Genomic DNA, 20,969 nt, shown 5'->3' with positions numbered 1-20,969 from the left:
AGGGGTAGGCAACCTCGGCTCTTTTATGACTCATGGACTTCAACTGCCAGAATTCCTGAGTCCATGAGCATAGCTGACTCAGGAATTCTGGGAGTTGAAGTCCATGAGTCATAAAAAAGCCGAGGTTGCCTTGTTGTTGTTGTTAGCTGCGAAGTTGTGTCCGACCCATCGCGACCCCATGGACAACGTTCCTCTAGGCCTTCCTGTCCTCTACCATCTTCCGGAGTCCATTTAAGCTCACGCCTCTTGCTTCAGTGACTCCATCCAGCCACCTCATTTGTCGTCCCCTTCTTCTCTTGCCCTCAACCTTTCCCAGCATTAGGCTCTTCTCCAGTGAGTCCTTCCTTCTCATTAGGTGGCCAAAGTCTTTGAGTTTCAACTTCAGGATCTGGCCTTCTAAAGAGCAGTCAGGGTTGATCTCCTCTAGGACTGACCGGTTTGATCGCCTTGCAGTCCAAGGGACTCGCAGGAGTCTTCTCCGGCACCAGAGTTCAAAGGCTTCAATTCTTTGGCGCTCAGCCTTTCTTATGGTCCAACTTTCACTGCCATACATTGCAACTGGGAAGACCATAGCCTCGACTATACGCACTTTTGTTGGCAGGGTGATGTCTCTGCTTTTTAGTGTGCTGTCTAGATTTGCCATGGCTTTCCTCCCCAGGAGCAAAGCGTCTTTTAATTTCTTGGCTGCAGTCTCCATCTGCAGTGATCTTGGAGCCCAGGAAAATAAAATCTGTCACTACCTCCATTTCTTCCCCATCTATTTGCCAGGAATTGAGAGGGCCGGATGCCATGATCTTGGTTTGCCTGCCCCTGACCTAGTCGTTCCACTAGGAGGCGCTCCTTCTCCAACGATAGCCGAGTTGCAATCCGGAGCCAGCTAAAACTCCCTCTCGACGCTTCGCTGGATTTTGTGGTTTCGCGACGCGTCTTTTAAGCCTTTGGCGGCGGCGATGGGCTAATTACATATTGTCGCGGTCGGCTGATCTCGGGGCCGCGCCACGCTTTCTTTGGCCCCTTCCAGAGAGCGAGAAAGGGGGGGGCGCTACTGGCAAAGGGGCCACTTCCCTCCCAAGTGGAATAAGAGGCAAGAAAAGCAAAGTTTAGACGAGAATGGGAAGGCGTCTAAGCATCTTCGGCTAAGCGGAGCTTGCCCGGAGATTTGTGAGCGAGCGAGCGAGCGTGGCGGCTGGCTGGCAACTGGTCCTTTCCCGTGGGATTTTCTTGGATGCAAAAGAGAGGAAGGCACGGTGGTTTTTCCTGCAGAGACGCCCCTCCCGGAAAACAGGTAAGAAAGGGATGGTGGTGATGGTTAGGTCGTTTGGATCGGATTTTACCTATGAATCCCGGCTTTGCAGAAACAGCAAGCGTTCCTCTGTTTTCTGCAACAAGCATCAAGGGGCAGAAGCTACAAGTGGCCGGGGGTGGGGTGGGGGGGTGTTGGCAGCTGAGAGGCTGGCCACAGGAGTGCGTGGACTCGCTTTAAGTCCCCAGAGGAAAAGCTGAACTAATACTGGGTAGACAAGGAAATAAATCTAGTCAGAAAGCGCCGCCTTGGGGATTAGCAGTTGCCCCCTGCGCCCCTCCCCGTGATATTGCCTACTACATTGTTCGAACTTTATTATTCCTGGAAACCTTCGAGAGAGGCAGTGTGCATTCACACGTGAGGGTTTTTATTCCGTCTTTTTTATTTAACGTGTCAAACGTGTCGGTATCGCGCTCTGCCTCTCTTCCTCCTTTGAAATCCGCGAGATGTAAGTTAGAAAGCAGAACGATTTCGCTGGATCAGATCCCCCCCAGGTGAGCAAAAGGTGGATCCGACTCAAACGCTGAGGAAGCGTGACGTCAATGCGTTGGAAATGCCCGCCACCCAAAAGTGATACACTTAGTCGTGTGTATGCTGGATTTGATGCAAAAGGACCTATGGAGCCAGCATGTGAATGGACTCGGCCGAAAAACCTGAGCTGTTAAAAGACAAAACTTCTTTCTAGGATATTAGACAAGCGCCCAGATTCCCACATGCAGATTAGCACTTCTTATTGAATCCTTCCTTCCTTCCCTCCCTCTCTTCTTCTTCCTTCCTTCCTTCCTTCCTTCCTTCCTTCCTTCCTTCCTTCCTCTTTCTTTCTTTCTTTCTTTCTTTCTTTCTTTCTTTCTTTCTTTCTTTCTTTCTTTCTTTCTTTCTTTTTCTTTCTTCCCTCCCTCTCCTTCCTTCCCTCTCCTTCCTTCCCTCTCCTTCCTTCCTTCCTTCCTTCCTTCCTTCCTTCCTTCCTTCCTTCCTTCCTCTTCTTTCTTTCTTTCTTTCTTTCTTTCTTTCTTTCTTTCTTTCTTTCTTTCTTTCTTTCTTTCTTTCTTCCCTCCCTCCCTCCCTCCCTCCCTCCCTCCCTCCCTCCCTCCCTCCCTTCCTCTCACTGGCTTTCGCCTCGGAGGGAGGTGAGTCCTGCCCTGCCTCCTTGACGGATGACCACAGTTGAGACTAGAATTGATGTTGCTAAGACAGGAAAACGGTGAAGGGAATTTTTTTTGTTCCGTTTTACGACCTTTCTTGCCGCATTTGTGAAGGGCATCACTTCGGTTGCTCAATCATTAACAGGGTTGTTAAGTGAATCTGGCTTCCTCGTGGCCTTGGCTTGTCAGAAGGTGGGTCACGTGACCCCGGAGCACTGCCAGGGTCACAAGTAGGAATCGGTCGTCAAACCCTCCAAAGGTAAGTTACGTGACCAATGGGGATGCTACAGTGGTCGTAAGTGTGAAAAACGGTCGCAAGTCACTCTTTTTTTGCTGCGCCGTTGTAACTTTGAACGGTCACTAAACGAACTGCGGAGGACTACCTGTAGCCTCTGAGCAGGCAGAGTGTGCCGTTAGTTTGAGCGACCGCGGCGTTAATCCACGACTGACGGAGCCACGAAACCACCGCGGTCTGGAGCAGGGGCAGCCGCCCTGCGTGGGGTAGGGGGCAAGAACCGGGGGGCTACTACTTTTCGCTCGGTCCACAGGACCGCGCTTAGCCGTCGCTAACGGAGGCCAGCGTCGCTGAATTAACTCGGCTGGGGTCCAGGCTGGGCTGGTGCAACCCTCTGGGGATCCTCTTCCTCCTCCTCCCCGTTTCATGCTATCCCAGTCACTCGGTCCCCGTTCCCCCCTCCCGCGCCTTGGGTTCGCGTCGCGCGAAATTTGCGCGGTGCTCCCGAGGCGGCTTCCGGGCTAAAAAGGGACCCAGGGGCGCGTTCAGTGGAATCCACCACCACCACCACCACCCCTTTCCCACGTTCCCGGGAGCCGACGCGTGTCAGCAATCCCTTCCTGCATTCCCAAGCAAGCTGCGGGTCACCGCTGGCTCCAACCGCGGATTCCAGGGCGGGAAGGCTGCTGGCGGGGCGTGGGAGGAGGAGGAGGAGGAGGAGGAGGAGGAGAGGGGCTCGCGCGCGCTCGGTGGCTCGGGTTCGCACGAGTCCTCTGGCGCGCCAGCTTGCCTGCCCCGGCTCGAGCTCGCAGCTCCACGGAGGGTCCCGGGCGGAGGGGAGGCGCTCGAGGGCCGCCCTCCCGGTGGCTTGGCTTCCCAGGGACCTCGGCTGGGCGGTGGGTTGCAGCCTGGCAGGCAGGCAGGGCGGACGGGCGAGCGAGCGAGCGAACCCTAACCGTCCCGCCTGCTCCGTTGGAAGGGCGGGCACTGGTTCGCCTGCCAGCTCCGTTCTGCAAGCCTGAGGCGACGTCCCGGGACTACTTCGGACCGTCTGCGGACCGGGGTCCCCCTCCTTTCCCGCTGAGGAGGCGCCGAAGGAGAGGAACCGCCGCACGAGGTGGGCGAAGGGGGCGGTGGCGGGCAGGGACCCCGCAGGAGCCCAAAGGAACGGGGCGCAGCTCTACTTCTCGCCCGCTTTCGCTTCGGGGAGGGGAGGGGAGGGGGGTGGGGTGGACGCCACCCCCGAGAGGTTGAAGGCTCTTTTGCCTCTTTCAGTGTGGTAGTGAAGTAGCCTCTGGGCACGTGGAGAGTGCCATTATGTCGAGGTCTGAAGAAGGAGCTGGGTGGGGTAGGGACGGGGAAGAACCAGGCTCGCCTTTTCACTTAGCCAGGGTGACCCCATTGGGTGAGCGGACCTGGTTTTAGGAGTTTTATTAACCTTTGGTTAACTTAGGGAAACCAATGGTTTAGATATGCCTAGAGCCTTGATTTGCTGACTAGCCAGCCGGCTGCGCTTCAGTCTAGAAAGTTGGAGAAAATCAGCCTAAACTCACCTGCTTCACCAGGTTGTTATGCCCATAAATTGAGGAAGGGGAGGCAGAGCAAGTGCCTTGAACCCCGGAACACAGCAGGTTGTGCCTATAGATGAATAACTGCAGGTTGCAAATAAACCGACCACCACCGGTCAAAATGTACTTAGCAAAGAGTCTTCCAAACTATTTGTGGCTGTGATCATCCATTACACTAAATGGTAAGGTGGATTGCTAGCCTGTTGCGTGAACTTAGCAGTTGCAGGTTGCAAACCACGGATTGTGGCTTTGTTGTAAGGCGGCCGAGGCAGCAGGAGCTTAATGTGGTGGTGTTGCGCACAGCCACTCTTCCACTAGTCTGCCTGCCATTCTACATTATGTAATGTACATCACAGGCATTTTTGTATCCTATCCCATTTCAAAGGCAGTGGGGTGACCTTTGTTGGCTTAATCCCTGCTGTGACACAGAGACTTTGTATGGAAGAAATGCAAGGGAATGAAGTTCCAGTGGCATTGCAGACTCAAACTTTACTTGGCCATGATTTCCAAACCCTTATTTGGAAATCTAATCAATTTTCTAGCAATACTTAGAAAAACATACATGTAAGTATCTCAATGAAGGAACAGATATTTTTTTTTAAGTCTGAAAGTGGGATTCTTACAGCGTGCCTGTTGACCAAACCAGATTGGCAGAGAATAAACTTGGCAATTTCTTGAATCAAATCTAATTCACATATTTTTTTGACCTAAAATTTCCTTAAAGTGATATCTCTGGAATGAAGAGGGCTCTTCGTGCTGTACTTATTTTGCACAAGGTGGCATACGTGGGCTGTGTTTCCACACCATACACATATTAATCAGTGTTCTGTGTTGGCATTTGCACTGTTCAGATTAACTGTTTCAGGGTTTGCAAAAAGTGCTGTAGGATAAACTAAATATAGGAGCTTGGTACTTAAAAACTGCCAAGCCATGAATAAAAAAAAAGCCAGATTGAAATTAAATAAGCACAGCCTGTGGTGCACAGGTAGGTTTTTAACCGATCTGGTTAAGAACATTGAGTAAACTCAACCCAACAGCCACAAACTACATTGGTTGGATTAATGTGCAATCAACCAATCAATTTTGTGTTTGCATAAATCCAATCATTGTCGGCCTTTTGAGGTAGGCCAGGACAGGAAAAGGGAGATGATGAAAACTCATGGAACTTTAAAGGTAAAGGTAAAGGTTCCCCCGCACATGCGTGCTAGTCGTTTCCAACTCTAGGGGCCGGTGCTCATCTCCGTTTCAAAGCCGAAGAGCCAGCGCTTGTCCGAGGACGTCTCCGTGGTCATGTGGCCGGCATGACTAGATGCCAAAGGCGCACGGAACGCTGTTACCTTCCCACTGTAGTGGTCCCTATTTTTCTACTTGCATTTTTATGTGCTTTCGAACTGCTAGGTTGGCAGAAGCTGGGATGAGTAACAGGCGCTCACTCTGTTACGCGGCACTCGGGATTCGACCCGCCAAACTGCCGACCTTCTGGAACTTTAGGGCATAATAATAAGAATCTTGAAAACCCAACAGATCTTCCTTGTGGCATCCTCTTCTACCCAAGAAGATACCATGTCTGATGGGCTTCGATCTCAAACTAGCCACTCTGATGCCTTTGATTGATTTAGGCATTTTTCTTTTGGGGTTTAAAACCGTGTGACAGAGGATATTTTGGAAGAAGGCTTTATCTTCAGGGAAAGTATTAAATCTTATAAAAAGGAGGAGGAGGAAAATAGCCACCCTGTTAAGCCTTGATGGCTTGATCTTGGTTACTTGATGTTGTTGATATAGGTGGTGGTGCTGGCTTTCTTTTCAAGTTTGAGCTTCAATCTGCTTCAACATGGTTGAGCTGAGAAACTAAACAGGGTTGGGCCTAGTTTAAGTATGGATAAGAGAAGTATTTCCAGAGCTGTAGGTTGAACGGGGAAAGTGAACAACATCCTGAGCAAGGTCATAGCAAACAACTTTTATATCCTTTTCTAAGAGAACTCTGTAAATATGCCTTGAATTTTTTTTGGGTGGGTGAGGGCTATGTTTGATACGGGCAGTACTCCGAATTGCAAATATTTGAGGTAAGCCCCCATGTACAGATATAGTCCTCGGCTTACGACCACATTTGAGTCCAAAATTTCTGTTGCCAAGGGAGACAGTTGTTAGGTGAGTTTTGCCCCATTTTGCAACCTTTCTTGGCATGCTTTGCTAAGCGAATCGCTGCAGTTATTAAATTAATAACGAGGTTGTTAAGTGGCTTCCCCCTTGACCTTGTCAGAAGGTCACAAAAGGGGATCACATGGCCCTGGGACACTGCAACCGTCGTAAATGCGAACCAGTTGCCAAGCGTCCGACTTTGGATCAGGTGACCACGGGGATGCTGCAATGTCCGTGGGTGTGAAAAGCAGTCATAAGTCACCTTTTTCGGTGCCGTTGTGAAGTTTGAACAGTTGTAAGTCAAGGACTACCTGCACATCGTCTAAATCGGTTGAGTCACTGGGAACCAGGCTCATCTCAAGCTTGTTTCAGGCAGCTGGAATCCCTGAAGTTAGGCATGTTAATTTTGGGGAAATAAGCAGCTCTTGGACGTGGAGCTTAGAAAGCACAGTTAGTCTCCATCCTTCAGCACCTTTTGCAGCGCTGGCACGACCAGACAGGCATCCACGCTGGGCACGTGGACGGAAGAGAAAGAAGCACAAGAGACGGCTTGATCGAGAGAAACTCTGAGGCTGCCGCTGCCTCTAGCGTTCTCTTCACCTTTGAGCAACGTTGCAAACCCCTTGTACTGTAACATCATGAAGGTGGAACCTTGCCAGCCGGTTGGCTAAAATCAGAAACCTCTTTGCAGTTAAGTTTGGGTGGGGAAAATGCTTTTCATAGAAAGGGAGAGTAAAACCAGCAGTTGGTGAGTCTCTAACTCTGCAGACTTTTTTTTTTTTTAACAAAATAATTTGTTTTGGCAGGGCAAGAAAGGCAATTTGACTATGCCCTTTAGACAAAAAAAAACAAACACAAAACAAAACATTGAAAGATCCTCTGTTTCTAATCCACAAAACAATCCTGTGCGCTCCCCTCCCCAGCCTTCCCCTCCTTTCTGCAAAGTTGAGCGAGAGCTGTTGTTTTTTCCAACATGGCTTGGATGTTTTGGCAAATGCAGCTTAAAAGTTCTGGCCTTTGCCTCTTTTTTTTTTTTTTTTGTCGGGAAGCAGGGCGAAAAGTGTTGAAATAACGGAGCAGGTTTGATTTCGTTTTGGCTGCAGGGGACAAAGGGACGGAGAAGGTCTCGGCCTCCATGCACTGGTGGAAGAAAGGAACAAGGGGAGAAGGCTGGGTCCTCCTGGCCTAACTGAGAGTCCCTCACTTTTTATGCTGGACTCATTTTGTTCCTCGCGAGTCTCTATTCCTGGCCAGGACAAACCTCCACTGTTTAGGCTGCGCCGTTTCCAGGGACTGGTTTGGACTGCTCAGCTCAATTTGCTTTAGTCATTCAATTTCTGGCAGGGGGCATTTTGAGAACTACGCATACCGACCTCCAAAGTCCTTTTCTGCTCTTTTCAAGGTTCCAGAAGATGGCCAAGGTCAACATCCCCAGACGGCTTGGGAAGGTGCTTTGGTCCGCTGTCATTTCCATCTGCGTCAGTCTTCAGGTAAGCCAGAGCGCTGCTCATGGATCGGAGGAGAAAAAGCTAATATAGCATCATGGTCAAAACCAGGACCAGGCAGGCGGTTTGCAGCGCCGACTCAGGTACCAGGAAATCTAGGGCTCTCGAAAATGGTTTTGTTTTTTTAAAAAAAAAAGTTCAGAAAGAACAAAACCAAAGTAAATTTGATTTTATTGGATGTTGTTTTATTTTATTGAAGTTAATTTTTATGAGGCAAATTAAGTACATAAATTAATTAAGAAGTTAAGTAAATTCTATAACTTTTGTTTAAGGAAATGTCATTTTGTTTAAGGTGTCACTGATTGCAGAACTCCCTAAGGCCCCTGTCTCCAAAGGCAAGGATGGAAGAGTTAGGCTGGGGATTACGGGTCATAAATTCCGTCCTCTTTTTCAAAAGGAATCTAAAATTTCCCACCTAAGAGGTTGCTGAATTATTCTTTGTACAAATTTCTCTGCGAGTTCTTTATCGTACCCTAGAGGTTTTGGTCAGCCGGACAAACATGAAGAAGAAATTATCATTTTTTAAAAACTCACTGACTTGTAGTTACGTCTGGTCCCAAAGGGCACAGAAGCAAAGGCTGAAGATTAGATACTTTCCTCGTTTCCCCCAAAAAGACAGTTATGAATTTGTCAAGCAGTCTCTTCTGTGAAACATTTAGCCATATCTTCGACATACTTCAGCATTGACAATGCTAACCGCAAAGCTTATGCAAGTCTCTTTGCTTTTGCTTTTATGACTAATGGTAGCCTTCTAATTAGTGTTTTTGTGATCTAAACAGCTGCCACCCCTCCTTTTTTTTTCTTTTTTCCTCTTTTGGCAGAATTTACATGGGGTAGAGAAGAGGGAAGCTGAGAGCCTTGCTTTAGAAGCAATGGAGTATTAATGTGTTTTTATATTGTAGAATGTTTTTTTCCCCCTTTAAAGTTCCATCGAATACTAACAAAGTGGGAATAGGTTACCGCAATAAAACTGCTTATTTATTTAAGGCATTTGGCAGGCCAATATCAATACTGGAAGACATTGAGCAACGAACGGATTTTGAAATATTCAGCATAAGGTTAACCTGAGGAATCGGCAAAACCAGCAACCGGATTTCTGCCTGAAAACTACTTGACTGAGTGCCTTCTAAAATTGTATAGTACTCATTCTTGTAGAGCACATCTGTGTAGTCTCAAAGGGGCTTTTTCAAAAGGCAACTTGACTTATGTTTTTGTTCTTGAGATAATAATAATAATAATAATAATAATAATAATAATAATAATAATAATAACAACAATAATAAAAATATAATAATAATAATAATAATAATAATAATAATAATAATAATAATAATAATAATAATAATAATATGATGATGATGATGATGATGATGTTGGAAGGGACCTTGCAGGTCATCTAGTCCAACCCCCTGCTCAGGCAGGAAACCCTATACCATTTCACACAAATGGCTGTCCAGTCTCTTCTTAAAAACTTCCATGTTGGAGCATTCACCACTTCTGGAGGCAGGTTGTTCCACTGGTTAATTGTTCTCACTGTCAGAAAGTTTCTCCTTAGTTCTAGGTTGCTTCTCTCCTTGGTTAGTTCCCATCCGTTGCTCCTTGTCCTGCCTTCAGGTGCCTTGGAAAAGAGCTTGACTCCCTCTTCTTTGGGGCAGCCCCTGAGATATTGGAACACTGCTATCCTGTCACCCCTTGTCCTTCTCTTCTTTAAGCTTGACATTCCCAATTCCAGCAGCTATTCCTTATATGTTTTAGCCTTCAGCCCTCTAATCATCTCAGTTGCTCTTCTCTGCACTCTTTCTAGAGTTTCAACAAATACCTGTAGAGAACTCTCTACAGATGTGGATAATGGGCCCATGAACTGGGCTTCTGAGGCTGGTGAGAAAGAGGCCGTTGTCGCTCCTACCATGACTGCTTGCCTTACCTAAGAGGGACTTAGAGCAGTGGTGGGATTCAGCCGGTTCGTACCACTTCGACAGAACCGGTAGCTAATTTTTTGTTGCACAGGCCCAGAACGGCCTTCCGGAAGTGGCAGCCACACAGAGAACCGGTTGTTCACATATCTGAATCCCACGACTGACGTAGAGACTAGCCAGGAAAGACAAGACAGAGCCCGTTGCTTAAGTATGGGTCCATGGTGATGCCTTTTTTGGGTGTGACCCTCTGCAGCTCTCCACTTGGCTCACAGTCTAGCTAACTATGGGGAATATTTAAAACTTGGCCTCTTTGTTTATTCCTGTTGATTTCAAGATGACAGATTGTCATGTTCTGGACCTAGTGTGAAGCTCCATGATGTTCAGGGTGCTTGACAGTGGATATTTAGGTACAGGTGGTGGGTTAAAGAGCCTCTTTATTAGTGCAAAGCAAAAACTGCAGAAGAACATTGATACACACTGAAAAAGCTGCATCAGATTTATCTTCAGTGTTGCTAGAAAGAATAATGCAATTACGGTATACTGGAAAATGGTCTCTAGAGAAATATGGTTTCCAGGAAACGTCCAGCTAGTTATGTTTCCAAATGCATGAAATGTAAGTTTACCCAAATGAATTGTAAAACAATGTTCAAAGTGCCCTTAAGGCTGTTGTTACAAGACAGTTGCTAACTGTTAACTGTTGGTATTTACCATCAAGATGGGCAATTTCTATGGCCTGATAATCTTATTGTATTGAACTTGACCGTGCCAAAATTGTGGCCGATTAAGAGGGATGATTTAGATTGTTTTTCTGCTGCCATGACATATATCATTTGGCAAGATTTTTACCAGCTGAAGAACAGCAGTGGCTAAAATGCTACTATAGTTTTAGAAGCATACATTTCACATGACTCTGATCTGCATAATTGTTCATCTCCTCCGTGACTCTGCAAGTTTATTGTTTCAGATATATTAAAAAAGACATTGGCTGCAAAGTTGATAGGGACTATGACTAGTGGGTTGAAATTGGCCCATTTGACTGATAATATTTCCTGATCCTTTTTTTCTTTCTTTGAGTGAAATCGAGATAGCCTAGTCCGGACACCTTGCATGTTTTTTATGCATGGCAACTTGGTAAGGTATCTAGAGTGCAAGTTCCAGAAATCTCAGCAATGACGAGGAAATTCTGAGAGTTGAAATTCATACATCCAGAACTTGTCAAATGCCACTATATGATATAACATGTTTTGTTTCATAGAAACATAGAAAACTGCCAGCAGAAAAAGACCTACTGCCCCATCAAGTCTGCCCTTGGAGTTTATTTGTTTATGGTTATTTTTTTATTATTTTTAATCATTATTTTTATACTTTATTTTAATTTTTTTTTAAAAAAAAATTGTCAGATGGGTTTATCCCAAGCAAGTGTAAGCTCAATTCCTGATGATTGACCCAATTCTAGTTTGGCTTACGGAGTTGCAAAAAAAACCCAGCCGTGATTTATTGCAATAAACTATGCTGAAGACAAGCCTTAGGTTAATACTGTATATGAATCTAGTCATTCTGTTGATTGCTTAATTTTTGTTTTTGTTTTGTTAGGATATGATGCAAATCTAGCCATTGGGCCTTGTGAACAGTTGTTTGTTTTAGTGCTAAGCAAGAATCTGGCCAGTTGTGGGTTTTTTCCAATTAGATTTTAAAAAAAATAGCATAATGGGATAATGTAAACTCATTTGATGTCAAAGGAGAGATATAGGCCTGGGCGGATACTTTATTGTTTAGGAAAAGGTATGGGTGTGGGCCTGGTTGTAGATCTTGGCTTCCACTCATGTAACAGCTAGCTTTTTTGGCAATATGGTGAGAGCTTATGGCTATATGTTAGAAAGGAAGGTTCAGTAAAGCTGGCAAGCTGACTAAGTGGGACCTTACTGTATAATTCAGACTTTTGGGGGTGTCAGGAGTAATACTTCTCTGGGAATTCTGTTGGAAGAAATCAAGAGCTTTTGTTGGCTCCAAAACCATTGTTGCAACATGGCTACCACCGTGTGCGCGCATCTGTACATCAGCTCAAGAACGAAGAAAATGTTCTTCCCGGCTACGTTTGCGTACCTAAATTCCATTTTTCTTTTCCTTTCATGTAGTTGTGTCCAATTCTCGGACACGGCTGTTTCCTTGGCAAGGTTTTTCAGAATTGGTTTGCCATTGTCTCCTTTCTAGAGCCGAGAGAGAGGGACCGGCCCAAGGCCACCCAGATGGCTTTGTGTCCAAGGCAGGACAAGAAGTCCCAGTCTCCCGGTTACCAGCCTGATGCCTTCACCACTACCCCGAATTGAACATCAGACATTCCACTTGCGTTTATTGCTTGGATGCAGAGTAGAGTTGGGCTGATGCTTGCTAACAGAGGTGCAGATATCCAAAGGTGAGGGTGAAGGTTTGTTCTCCGAGCTTGTGGGTTGGTTTCCGAACGTTTCATTACCAGGCTAGGTAACATCTTCAGTGGAATTTAGGGGATGTCCGTGTCACTGTTGTTCTGACTATAAGTGCTTCAGGTGTGGGTGTATCAAGTGAGTGTCTTGTGGTGAGTCAGGTGTGATTCATCAGTGAGTTGCGTGATGGGTCTTGTGATGGGGAGGTTACATCAGATCAGGGTGATTGGGAAGTGAATGAGTGGCGGGGGGGCTCGTGTGGGTTGGTTGAGGACTCACACCTGACCCATCACAAGACCCATCACAAGACCCTTCCTTGACACACCCACACCTGAAGCCCTTGTGAATGGAAGAACACTGGCACTGACTTTCCTTAAACTCCGCTGAAGATGTTCAGAAACCAACCCATCAGCTTGGACAACGAACCTTCAACCTCATCCTACACCTGAGCTACAGAGATTCGCCACTATTGTTTATCCAAAGGTATTTAGAAGATATTTTCTGGAGGGCTCCCTGCTTCATGCAAATGTTTCTTGGTTCACTGCTATATTTATTTATTTGTAGAATGACTATAGCCACCCATCTATATCACTGAGTTTGGGCAATGCTCAGTGCGAGACGTAATAGCAATAACACCCAGGCTTATATACCACCCTGTACCATTTTACAGCCCTTTCTGGGTGGTTTACAATGTCAGCATGTTGATTATTATTATTATTATTGATGATGATGATGGTGATGTTGGAAGGGACCTTGAAGGTCTTCTAGTCCAACACCCTGCTCAGGGAGGAAATTGGACTAGAACAGGCATGTCAAACAACGTATCAGGACTTTTCCCCATTGCTGGCAAAGGGGTGGGCATGGTTGTGGTGTGACGCTTCCAGCCCGTGGGCCGGCAGTTTGATATGCCTGGACTAGAAGACCTCCAAGGTCCCTTCCAACTTTATTATTATTATAAATCTGGATCCTCCTTTTACTGACCTCCGAAGGATGGAAGGCTGAGTCAACCTTGAGCCGATCAGAATCAAACTCCAGGCTGTGGGTAGAGTTAGCCTGCAATACTGCATTTTATCTACTGCACCCTTACATAAAACCTAGAAATCATAAAATAGCATCACATTATAGCCAAGGTCCCTAAAAACCATAACCTCATCAAACCACACCTATTGGGCTCAATATTGCAAGACGTTTGGCTTTGTTCCCATCTGGCTGATTCAACAACTAACCAGCTGGAGGCCAAAGAATTTTTTTTTAATGGTTTTTTCCTCTCTTCCTGTTTTCAAAGTCGTTATTTCACTTGTGTTGTGAATTGTCCGTTAAGAGGTGAGAAGTTAATGTGAATAACACCCATTTGGAAGCACTGAGATGGATTTTTCCAGACTGTGTCTGATCCATTTCTTTTCTTTTCTTTTTTTCCATGTAGAGAACTTGGTCACTGGTGTAACACTCAATCTCAGCTGCGGAAAATAAAATACTTTAAATTAATAAGGTTGTGTCTTAGTAATAACAATAATGCAATTTTAGAAGAATATTTTACTTCCTAGCAAATGTGGGCAGCTGTTGCTGTGGCAGATTATTATTATTATCATTATCATTGTTATTGTTAAATTTTGATTCTGATATATATATATATATATATATATATATATATATATATATATATATATATATATATATATATATTAAATATATATCAGAAGGTCGGCAGTTTGGCGGGTCAAATCCCGAGTGCCGCGTAGCAGAGTGAGCGCCTGTTACTCGTCCCAGCTTCTGCCAACCTAGCAGTTCGAAAGCACGTAAAAATGCAAGTAGAAAAATAGGGACTACTACGGTGGGAAGGTAACAGCGTTCCGTGCGCCTTTGGCATCTAGTCATGCCGGCCACATGACCACGGAGACGTCCTCGGACAAGCGCTGGCTCTTCGGCTTTGAAACAGAGATGAGCACCAGCCCCTAGAGTCGAAATTGAAACCGTTTTTATCTGTTAAGATTTTCTCAAAATTGATTTACAGTTAAATGTCTGAACTGTTTCCCTCACAATAATCCTCCCAACAATTACATTTCTCATATCATTAAAAAAGATACTTGTTAAAATTTGATTCTGCTTTCTTGTGCGCACAGGTGGATGAAATAAGTTTACAAATATTCATACAGAGCAGCAAAATTTCAAGAGAGGCATTTCCAATAACTCGGAGCCCGGAGGAAGGACAGCTGATGCTTTTCTATTGAGTTGCAAACAAAGCTGTTCTCCAGCAAAAATAAATCTCCAGATCTGTGCATTTTCCATTAAGATGTATTTTAAAGTAATGGTGTTTTTCCCCCCAGTATACAGCCCTGAAACAGCCCTGATAATGTTACCTAGTCTGGATAATGAACCATTTGCAAGAAAACAATAACTTCAGTGGTAGACTGATAGAATTTGCACTTAGACGTCTGTTTTTGACTGCCTTGTGAACTCCAGAGAAATTATATAGAGGTGTAAAGGCATTGGGCCTAATTCTGTAATATTTTGGAATAGCTGTTTAAATTTAAATGGGATTTTTATTGTTTGGAAATGGTGACTATGAGGTCAAACTTTCTTATTTTTCTTCTCTGCTTCTTGGAGCTGAACCTAAGCATTACGCCCCCCCCCTTCCCATTTTAGCCATAACTAGCCAATTGTGTTTCCTCTTCATGTGACGTGAGTCATTTTATCTCCTGTTTGTCGTAATGTGTGAGAAAAAGAGCAGAGAACAGTTCCCATTTTTATGAACTTTTCCGAGAAACTGCGTTTGATCCCCTCATTCCACTGCCGAAGGAGGAGAAAATATTGAGAAGGAGATTCAAGGCAGATACTCTCTTAGCCTTGTGATTAATCTGGAAGTGATTTCCGTTAGCTCGCGTCATTTTTTTTTTAAATTGTGTGTCACTGAAGAACATTTTATTGGGTGCGCCAAACACTTGAGCTAGTGCAGAGGAATACTTCACAACATTGCAAGAGCGTGTATATATAGACCTTGGAGGTCTTCCTATACCATGTCAGACAAATGGTTATTCAATCTCTTCTTAAAAACCTCCAGCGTTGGAGGTCCACAACTTCTGGAGGCAAGCCTGATTAACTGTTCTCAGGAAATTTCTCCTTAGTTCTAGGTTGTTTCTCTCCTTGATTACTTTCCGTCTGCTGCATTTTGTCCTGTATGCTTTGGAGAATAAGCTGTTCCTCTCTTCTTTTGGCAGCCCCTTAGATATTGGAATACGGCTATCATGTCCCCCCTAATCCTTCTTTTCATTAAACTAGACCACATTTTCGGCAAATGAGAGCCTCAAGGAAGAAGGAGGGGCTTAAAAGAGTCAAACCTTGTTGCCTACATATATAGCAAATGGTCCGGAGGTATGAAGACTGACATAACAGTAATGGAATGCCGACAGACTACATGTGGTGGTTTTTGTTCGCTTCTTTTATGGGCGAGCAAAAACATCAAAGGGATTCATCAATTATTAAATAAGTCTTTTACTTTTTATTAGCTCAACGTTTTCAGGATAGGCTCACGATGAATGAGTTTTAGGAAAGGCCTGGCTGTGCTGGAATAAAACCTGAATGGAATATAATCTAACCCTTCATGAGGGCATTGTAAAGAGTTTGAGCAAAATTACAGTTTTATTGAGCAATGCCGTGTGAATTATTGTGATCAGCCATTCTGCTGCAAAAACAAACCACTCAGCGTATTTGCTGTTGCCAAAAATACTATTGTTGAAACAGGAGAAACAGGCAAGTTGGTCAGCCAGCCTGTTCCTCCGCGAAGCCAAATGCCTCAGCTTTTTATATAACAATAATTTAGGTTTGCAATGTGCTGTGGTCTCTGCTTTTGATCAGGGTACAACATGTGCAACAGAGCTAAGTTGCAAGGAATATTTGTGCAAGAGCAAAACCTGAAGTTCCACCTTTGCTTACAAGATTTTTTGCTATAACACAAGAATCTAGTCAACTAACATTCAAACACTAAATTGATGTTAGATAAGAGTCAACAAAATTCAAGAGCGGTTGGACTTGGGAACATAACAACGTTAGGCTGATGACTTGCTTAACTCCTCCCCCTAGCTCTCTCTGCTCTTCTCCCACACTTCCTTATCATTGCTGTGTTCAAGAATACAATCTGTAGAATTGCAGGCTTTCTTTTTTTAAGTGAGCATAAGAAAAAAGAAAGGAAGGTTGGACCAAATGAATTTTGAACAGAGTAGGCTTAACATGGAATTGATGGTTTGTTTACGAGTGAGTTCTTGCCGATGTGATGCAAACATTTATTTATATGCCACGTTTTCAGCCATAGGTTTTGTTCAGTGTAGAGAAAGGAGTATTGGGTCACAGGGCTGGATCAGATGCCTAACTCAAACCTGGTGAGCTGGTGCCGGAGCTGAAGAGATGGACAGACTGCTGTTATAAAGTGGCTTAATTTGCTTGTATGAATTTCCTTTAAACTCCTCATTCATAAGAGTGCTGTGCAATGAAGGGAAATTGAGGGAAAAGGGATTTAGTGTGACTTTGCTACTGTGAATTCTCTTTGCCTCCCTCCTGCTTCTCTCTCCTGGCAGGAAGCTTTCAGCTGCAGTAGCAAAATTCCAGTTCCCTAATTTTGCATCCCGGGCGTCCAATTAATACATCCATTTTAACTACTTAATGATTTTGTATTCTTTATTATGCAAGTTAGTTCCAGAGTCACACTTCAACCCTAGCCAGCTTAATGCAAGCTTTATTGTTAGAACTGAAACTTAAGCTTTATTAGGATTAAGCATTTAGTAGCGTAATTTGCCTATACAAAGTGCCATGAATAGATCCTCTGTACATAAATGCATTTGACATTTTATACTGACTTAAACCCAATATGTTATCTTTAACTAAAAGAAATTATGAAGAAGGCTTTTCTTCCCCGAAAGCTTGTTTTCCTTTCCCATTTTCATTCTGTCAACTTAACATCTTTCGGGTCAAAATTGAGGTTGGAGATTGAGCTCTTGAATATATATATATATATATATATATATATATATATATATATATATATATATATATATATATATATATATATATATATATATATATATATATATATATATATATATATATATATATATAAAGCGGGTGCAGGAGGAATAATAGGACCGCTGCTATTTTTTTTTTACTCCTCCTTTAAAATCAGTGCAAATCATAGTACGTGGAAGCCTGTGCTTTATAATTACGACAGCAAAATGTTGGCAGGAATAGGAATATTTATTTTAATAGAGCCCATCATTTTGTTGCTGTAGACTGTAATTGCATTGAAGATATATGTACGCGCAGAACTCTTTCGAATGCTAATGGGATTTTTGTATGTAAAGTTCACAAATGTCAGCAAGGGAAGACTTTCTCTGCCTTTCTTATTCAAGGAAGAAAAAGAGGATGCCAACATAGAATGAGTGTTTAGCTTGTTTTTGTACTTGCAAAAGAAGACGGAAGTCTTTAAGAGCTCTCGTTCAACTCCAGTGTTTCTCAACCTTAGCAAGTTTAAGATAGGTGGACTTCAAGCCCCAGGATTCCCCAGTCAGCCATGCTGGTTTAAGACATGGGTGGGTGCTCTATACTCCTTCTGAGGTTGCTGAACGGCAACTGCCCATCTCCCGGGCCTTTGCTGTGGGGTTGTTGGCAAGTTGTAATATGGCAACTCACTGGACTCACTGGAGAAGAGCCTCATGCTGGGAAAGATTGAAGGCAAGAGAAGAAGGGGACGACAGAGAATGAGGTGGCTGGATGGAGTCCCTGAAGCAGTAGGCATGAGCTTAAATGGACTCCAGAAGATGGTAGAGGACAGGAAGGCCTGGAGGAACGTTGTCCATGGGGTTGCGATGGGTCGGACACGACTTCGCAGCTAACAACAACAATATGGCAACCTCAACAAAGACATAAGTTGCCCCGTTTGTGCCAAAGAGCTTTAACCATTGGCCAGCTTCTTAATCTGTTCTTTGATATTCTATTTTTAATCCTTCTTCTTCTGTTGGAAGCACTTTGTTTTTAGAATTATGGCTGATATTATCCAGTGTGTGTTGAATTCTCTTTGCTAGGTTGCATTTCCAACAGACAGAAATTTGGGACAAAAATAGATCAAATCCCAGCCCAGCCTGGCTCTTTGAAAGAAGTGGCTCTCTTCGCCTCTTGAGAAACACTTTCAGAATGCATTACTTGTCAAGTGGCTGCCTGATAAAAAAAAGCTACCTTCTTGGGCTGCTGGAAAGTGGCTGTTGCTTTTTTCTGCTGTAAAAGGATCAGCCTTAAGACGCATTGGATCAAACGTTAGCACCACGAAGCAGCTGTTTATCCAAAGGAAAACCAAACCAAAACATTGGTCGGTCTAATGGTCTAGCTCAGGGGTCTTCAACCTTGACAACTATAAGACTTGTGGACTTCAGCTCCCAGAATTCTAGCTGGCTGAGGAATTCTGGAAGCTGAAGTCCACAAGTCTAAAAGTTGTCAAGGTGGCAGAGCCCTGGTCTAGCTGGTGCTGGCTTGATTTCAGTTGTAGGATTTTTTTTTATAAATGATATTGACATTTAATGACATTGAAATAAATTCTGTTCTCATGGACTCCTGGTTTACTGTGGCTGAAGAGCTGCTTCATTGGTCCTTGAGCCTTGGTGGAGCAGTGGGCTAATGCCTCCTTAAGTAACACCAGCTGCCTGCAATTAGTGCAGGTTCGAGTCCCACCAGGCTCAAGGTTGACTCAGCCTTCCATCCTTCCGAGGTAGGGAAAATGAGGACCCAGATTGTTGGGGGCAATTAAGCTGACTTTGTAATAATGCCGCTTGGGGGTGTGTGTGAAAGCCCTAATAAGCAGGCATATACATAGAATGAAGGCTACTGCTAAGCACATTGATTTGTGCTTTAAATTGTAAGCCGCCCTGAGTCTTCGGAGAAGGGCGGGATATAAATGGGATTATATATATATATATTTATGTGCAGAAGTGGATATTGTAGGATGAAGCAGCATCATTGGGTTTCCATTGGGGTTGACTCCTCAAAAGAGTTTTGGAACCTGTAGGTATTTTATCTATTGATGTAATTTGTATGCCATCCATTTTTCCATCAAATGGACTCTGAATGTGTCAGGAACAAAGAATCAGGACCACCCATTACGTTCCAGTTAAGCTGATTTATTGCTCATGCCTACACACAAGAATCTAGTCAACTACTGGAACAGCACTAAGTTGGCACTAGATGAGAATCAATGGAATTCCATAGGGATTGGATTTAAAGTGTTTGTGGGGATGTAATGATACTAGGCTGATTCCTCTCTTGACTCCACCCACCAGGCTCTGCTTCTTCTTCCCCGACACGGCAGGTTAAACTACGATAAATAATAGAACAAAACAATTACATGATTAAAACATTAAAATGTCAGACATTAAAAGCTAAAATACTAAATCGAGGCAAAGGACAGAGAGGATTTAGAGGTCCTCTTGTTAGAGCTAGATGCCTGCAAAAGAATCACAGTTTCTAAAATTGTTTCTTTGTTGGGGAACTATGACCACGATAACATCAAAATGTGCCAAGAAGTCAGTAATCCTTTGCAGCCCCATTGAACTTACCTCCATGTTTCTATGGTTAACATTGCATCGTGATGTTTCCATGGTTAAAATTGCATCGTGGTTTATTCATGACTTAACATTGAGATTCTTCCTGACAGACCAATTCCAATCTTCATGGCAACAATTAATTCTGGGGAAATTTATCTGGGATGCCTTGTCACTTAAGCAATGCTCTTTTTGAAATACGCTGGAAGAAGAAACATCAGAGAACATTGCTTCAATGTGGAATTCCACAATGAGGTCAACCATGCTCCAGCCCACAATTCAGCTTGCACAACTTATTCCAGATGGGATTGGGGCAGATATTTAATTATTTTAGCCTCCCCTGGAAAACAAAGTGTCTTTCTCAGAGCCAGTGTTGATATTTTTACTCTCTGCAGTTCTTAATGCGAGATTCCCCAAGATCTTCATCTATGTGAGAACCTTTTCCACGTAGCACAGATTTATTTAAGAAATTGTATATGGCCGCCCTCTCGCTCTTAGTGACTCTGGTCAGCTTACAAAAATAAAAAACCAATACACAAACAATAATAGAAGCCAATTGCATTTGTGGGAGGAGTCAACTTAACTGGTTGTATTTTTTTATCTCCATCTATGTTTGGGTAGCTACCTCATGTGGATCTACAGTCACTTGTATTGGCAACTGGATCTGAATACAATGTTCTCCAATATAGAGCTTCCCAATCAGGCTCCAAAGGAAAGTCCAAGAATAGCCTTTGACCAGCTCAAAGGATACTGCTCAAATTGCTTGACCAGTCCCCTAACTGGAGGGTGCATAGGGCAATTTTCTTCTATCTTAAGAGCACTTTGTGAGTAGTTAGCCAGGCTAAAACTGAGCCTCATTGTGTGAAGGTCTATGCAAGCAAAGGATGGAGCTAGACATGCTGTTAACACATTTTCTGCCTGAAATGAGAATCTGAATTAAATCTGCAGGTCTCCAAGCCTGGAGGGATTGATCTGAACAAAAAGCTTTAGATATTTTTTTACTCTCTGTTCCACGTTTTTGCCTGCATATCTATTTCTTCATTTTATTAGATTAGTAAGTGTAGGAGATGACCAGGCTGAGTGAGAGGGAGGGGTCAAACATGTCATCAGTCTCGAGTCCCTTCAAGAGATCTAAATCCAGCCCACCTTGAATTCCATTGACTCTTA

General features: G+C 44.0%; 1 protein-coding gene and 1 long non-coding RNA gene across 3 annotated transcripts in view; one reads left to right on the top strand and one right to left on the bottom strand.

The window, feature by feature from the left end:
- The window catches only part of LOC310645575, a 590,514-nt gene that overhangs the window by 204,556 nt on the left and 364,989 nt on the right, over positions 1 to 20,969 (bottom strand). The gene's annotated exons all lie outside the window — the stretch shown is intronic.
- Positions 1 to 20,969, top strand: part of ADAMTSL3 (ADAMTS like 3) — a 156,484-nt gene that overhangs the window by 7,101 nt on the left and 128,414 nt on the right. Inside the window, exon 2 of the mRNA XM_083371306.1 lies at positions 7,790 to 7,877. Within this exon, the coding sequence (XP_083227432.1) occupies positions 7,800 to 7,877 (78 nt within the window). The 5' untranslated portion in view covers positions 7,790 to 7,799. The remainder of the gene's footprint in view (positions 1 to 7,789; positions 7,878 to 20,969) is intronic.

Source organism: Vipera ursinii (assembly GCF_947247035.1).
Source record: "Vipera ursinii genome assembly, chromosome: 11".
In the NCBI taxonomy this organism is placed as follows: domain Eukaryota; kingdom Metazoa; phylum Chordata; class Lepidosauria; order Squamata; family Viperidae; genus Vipera; species Vipera ursinii.
Note: the sequence above shows the minus strand (reverse complement) of the source record. Positions and strands in the feature narration are given on the sequence as shown.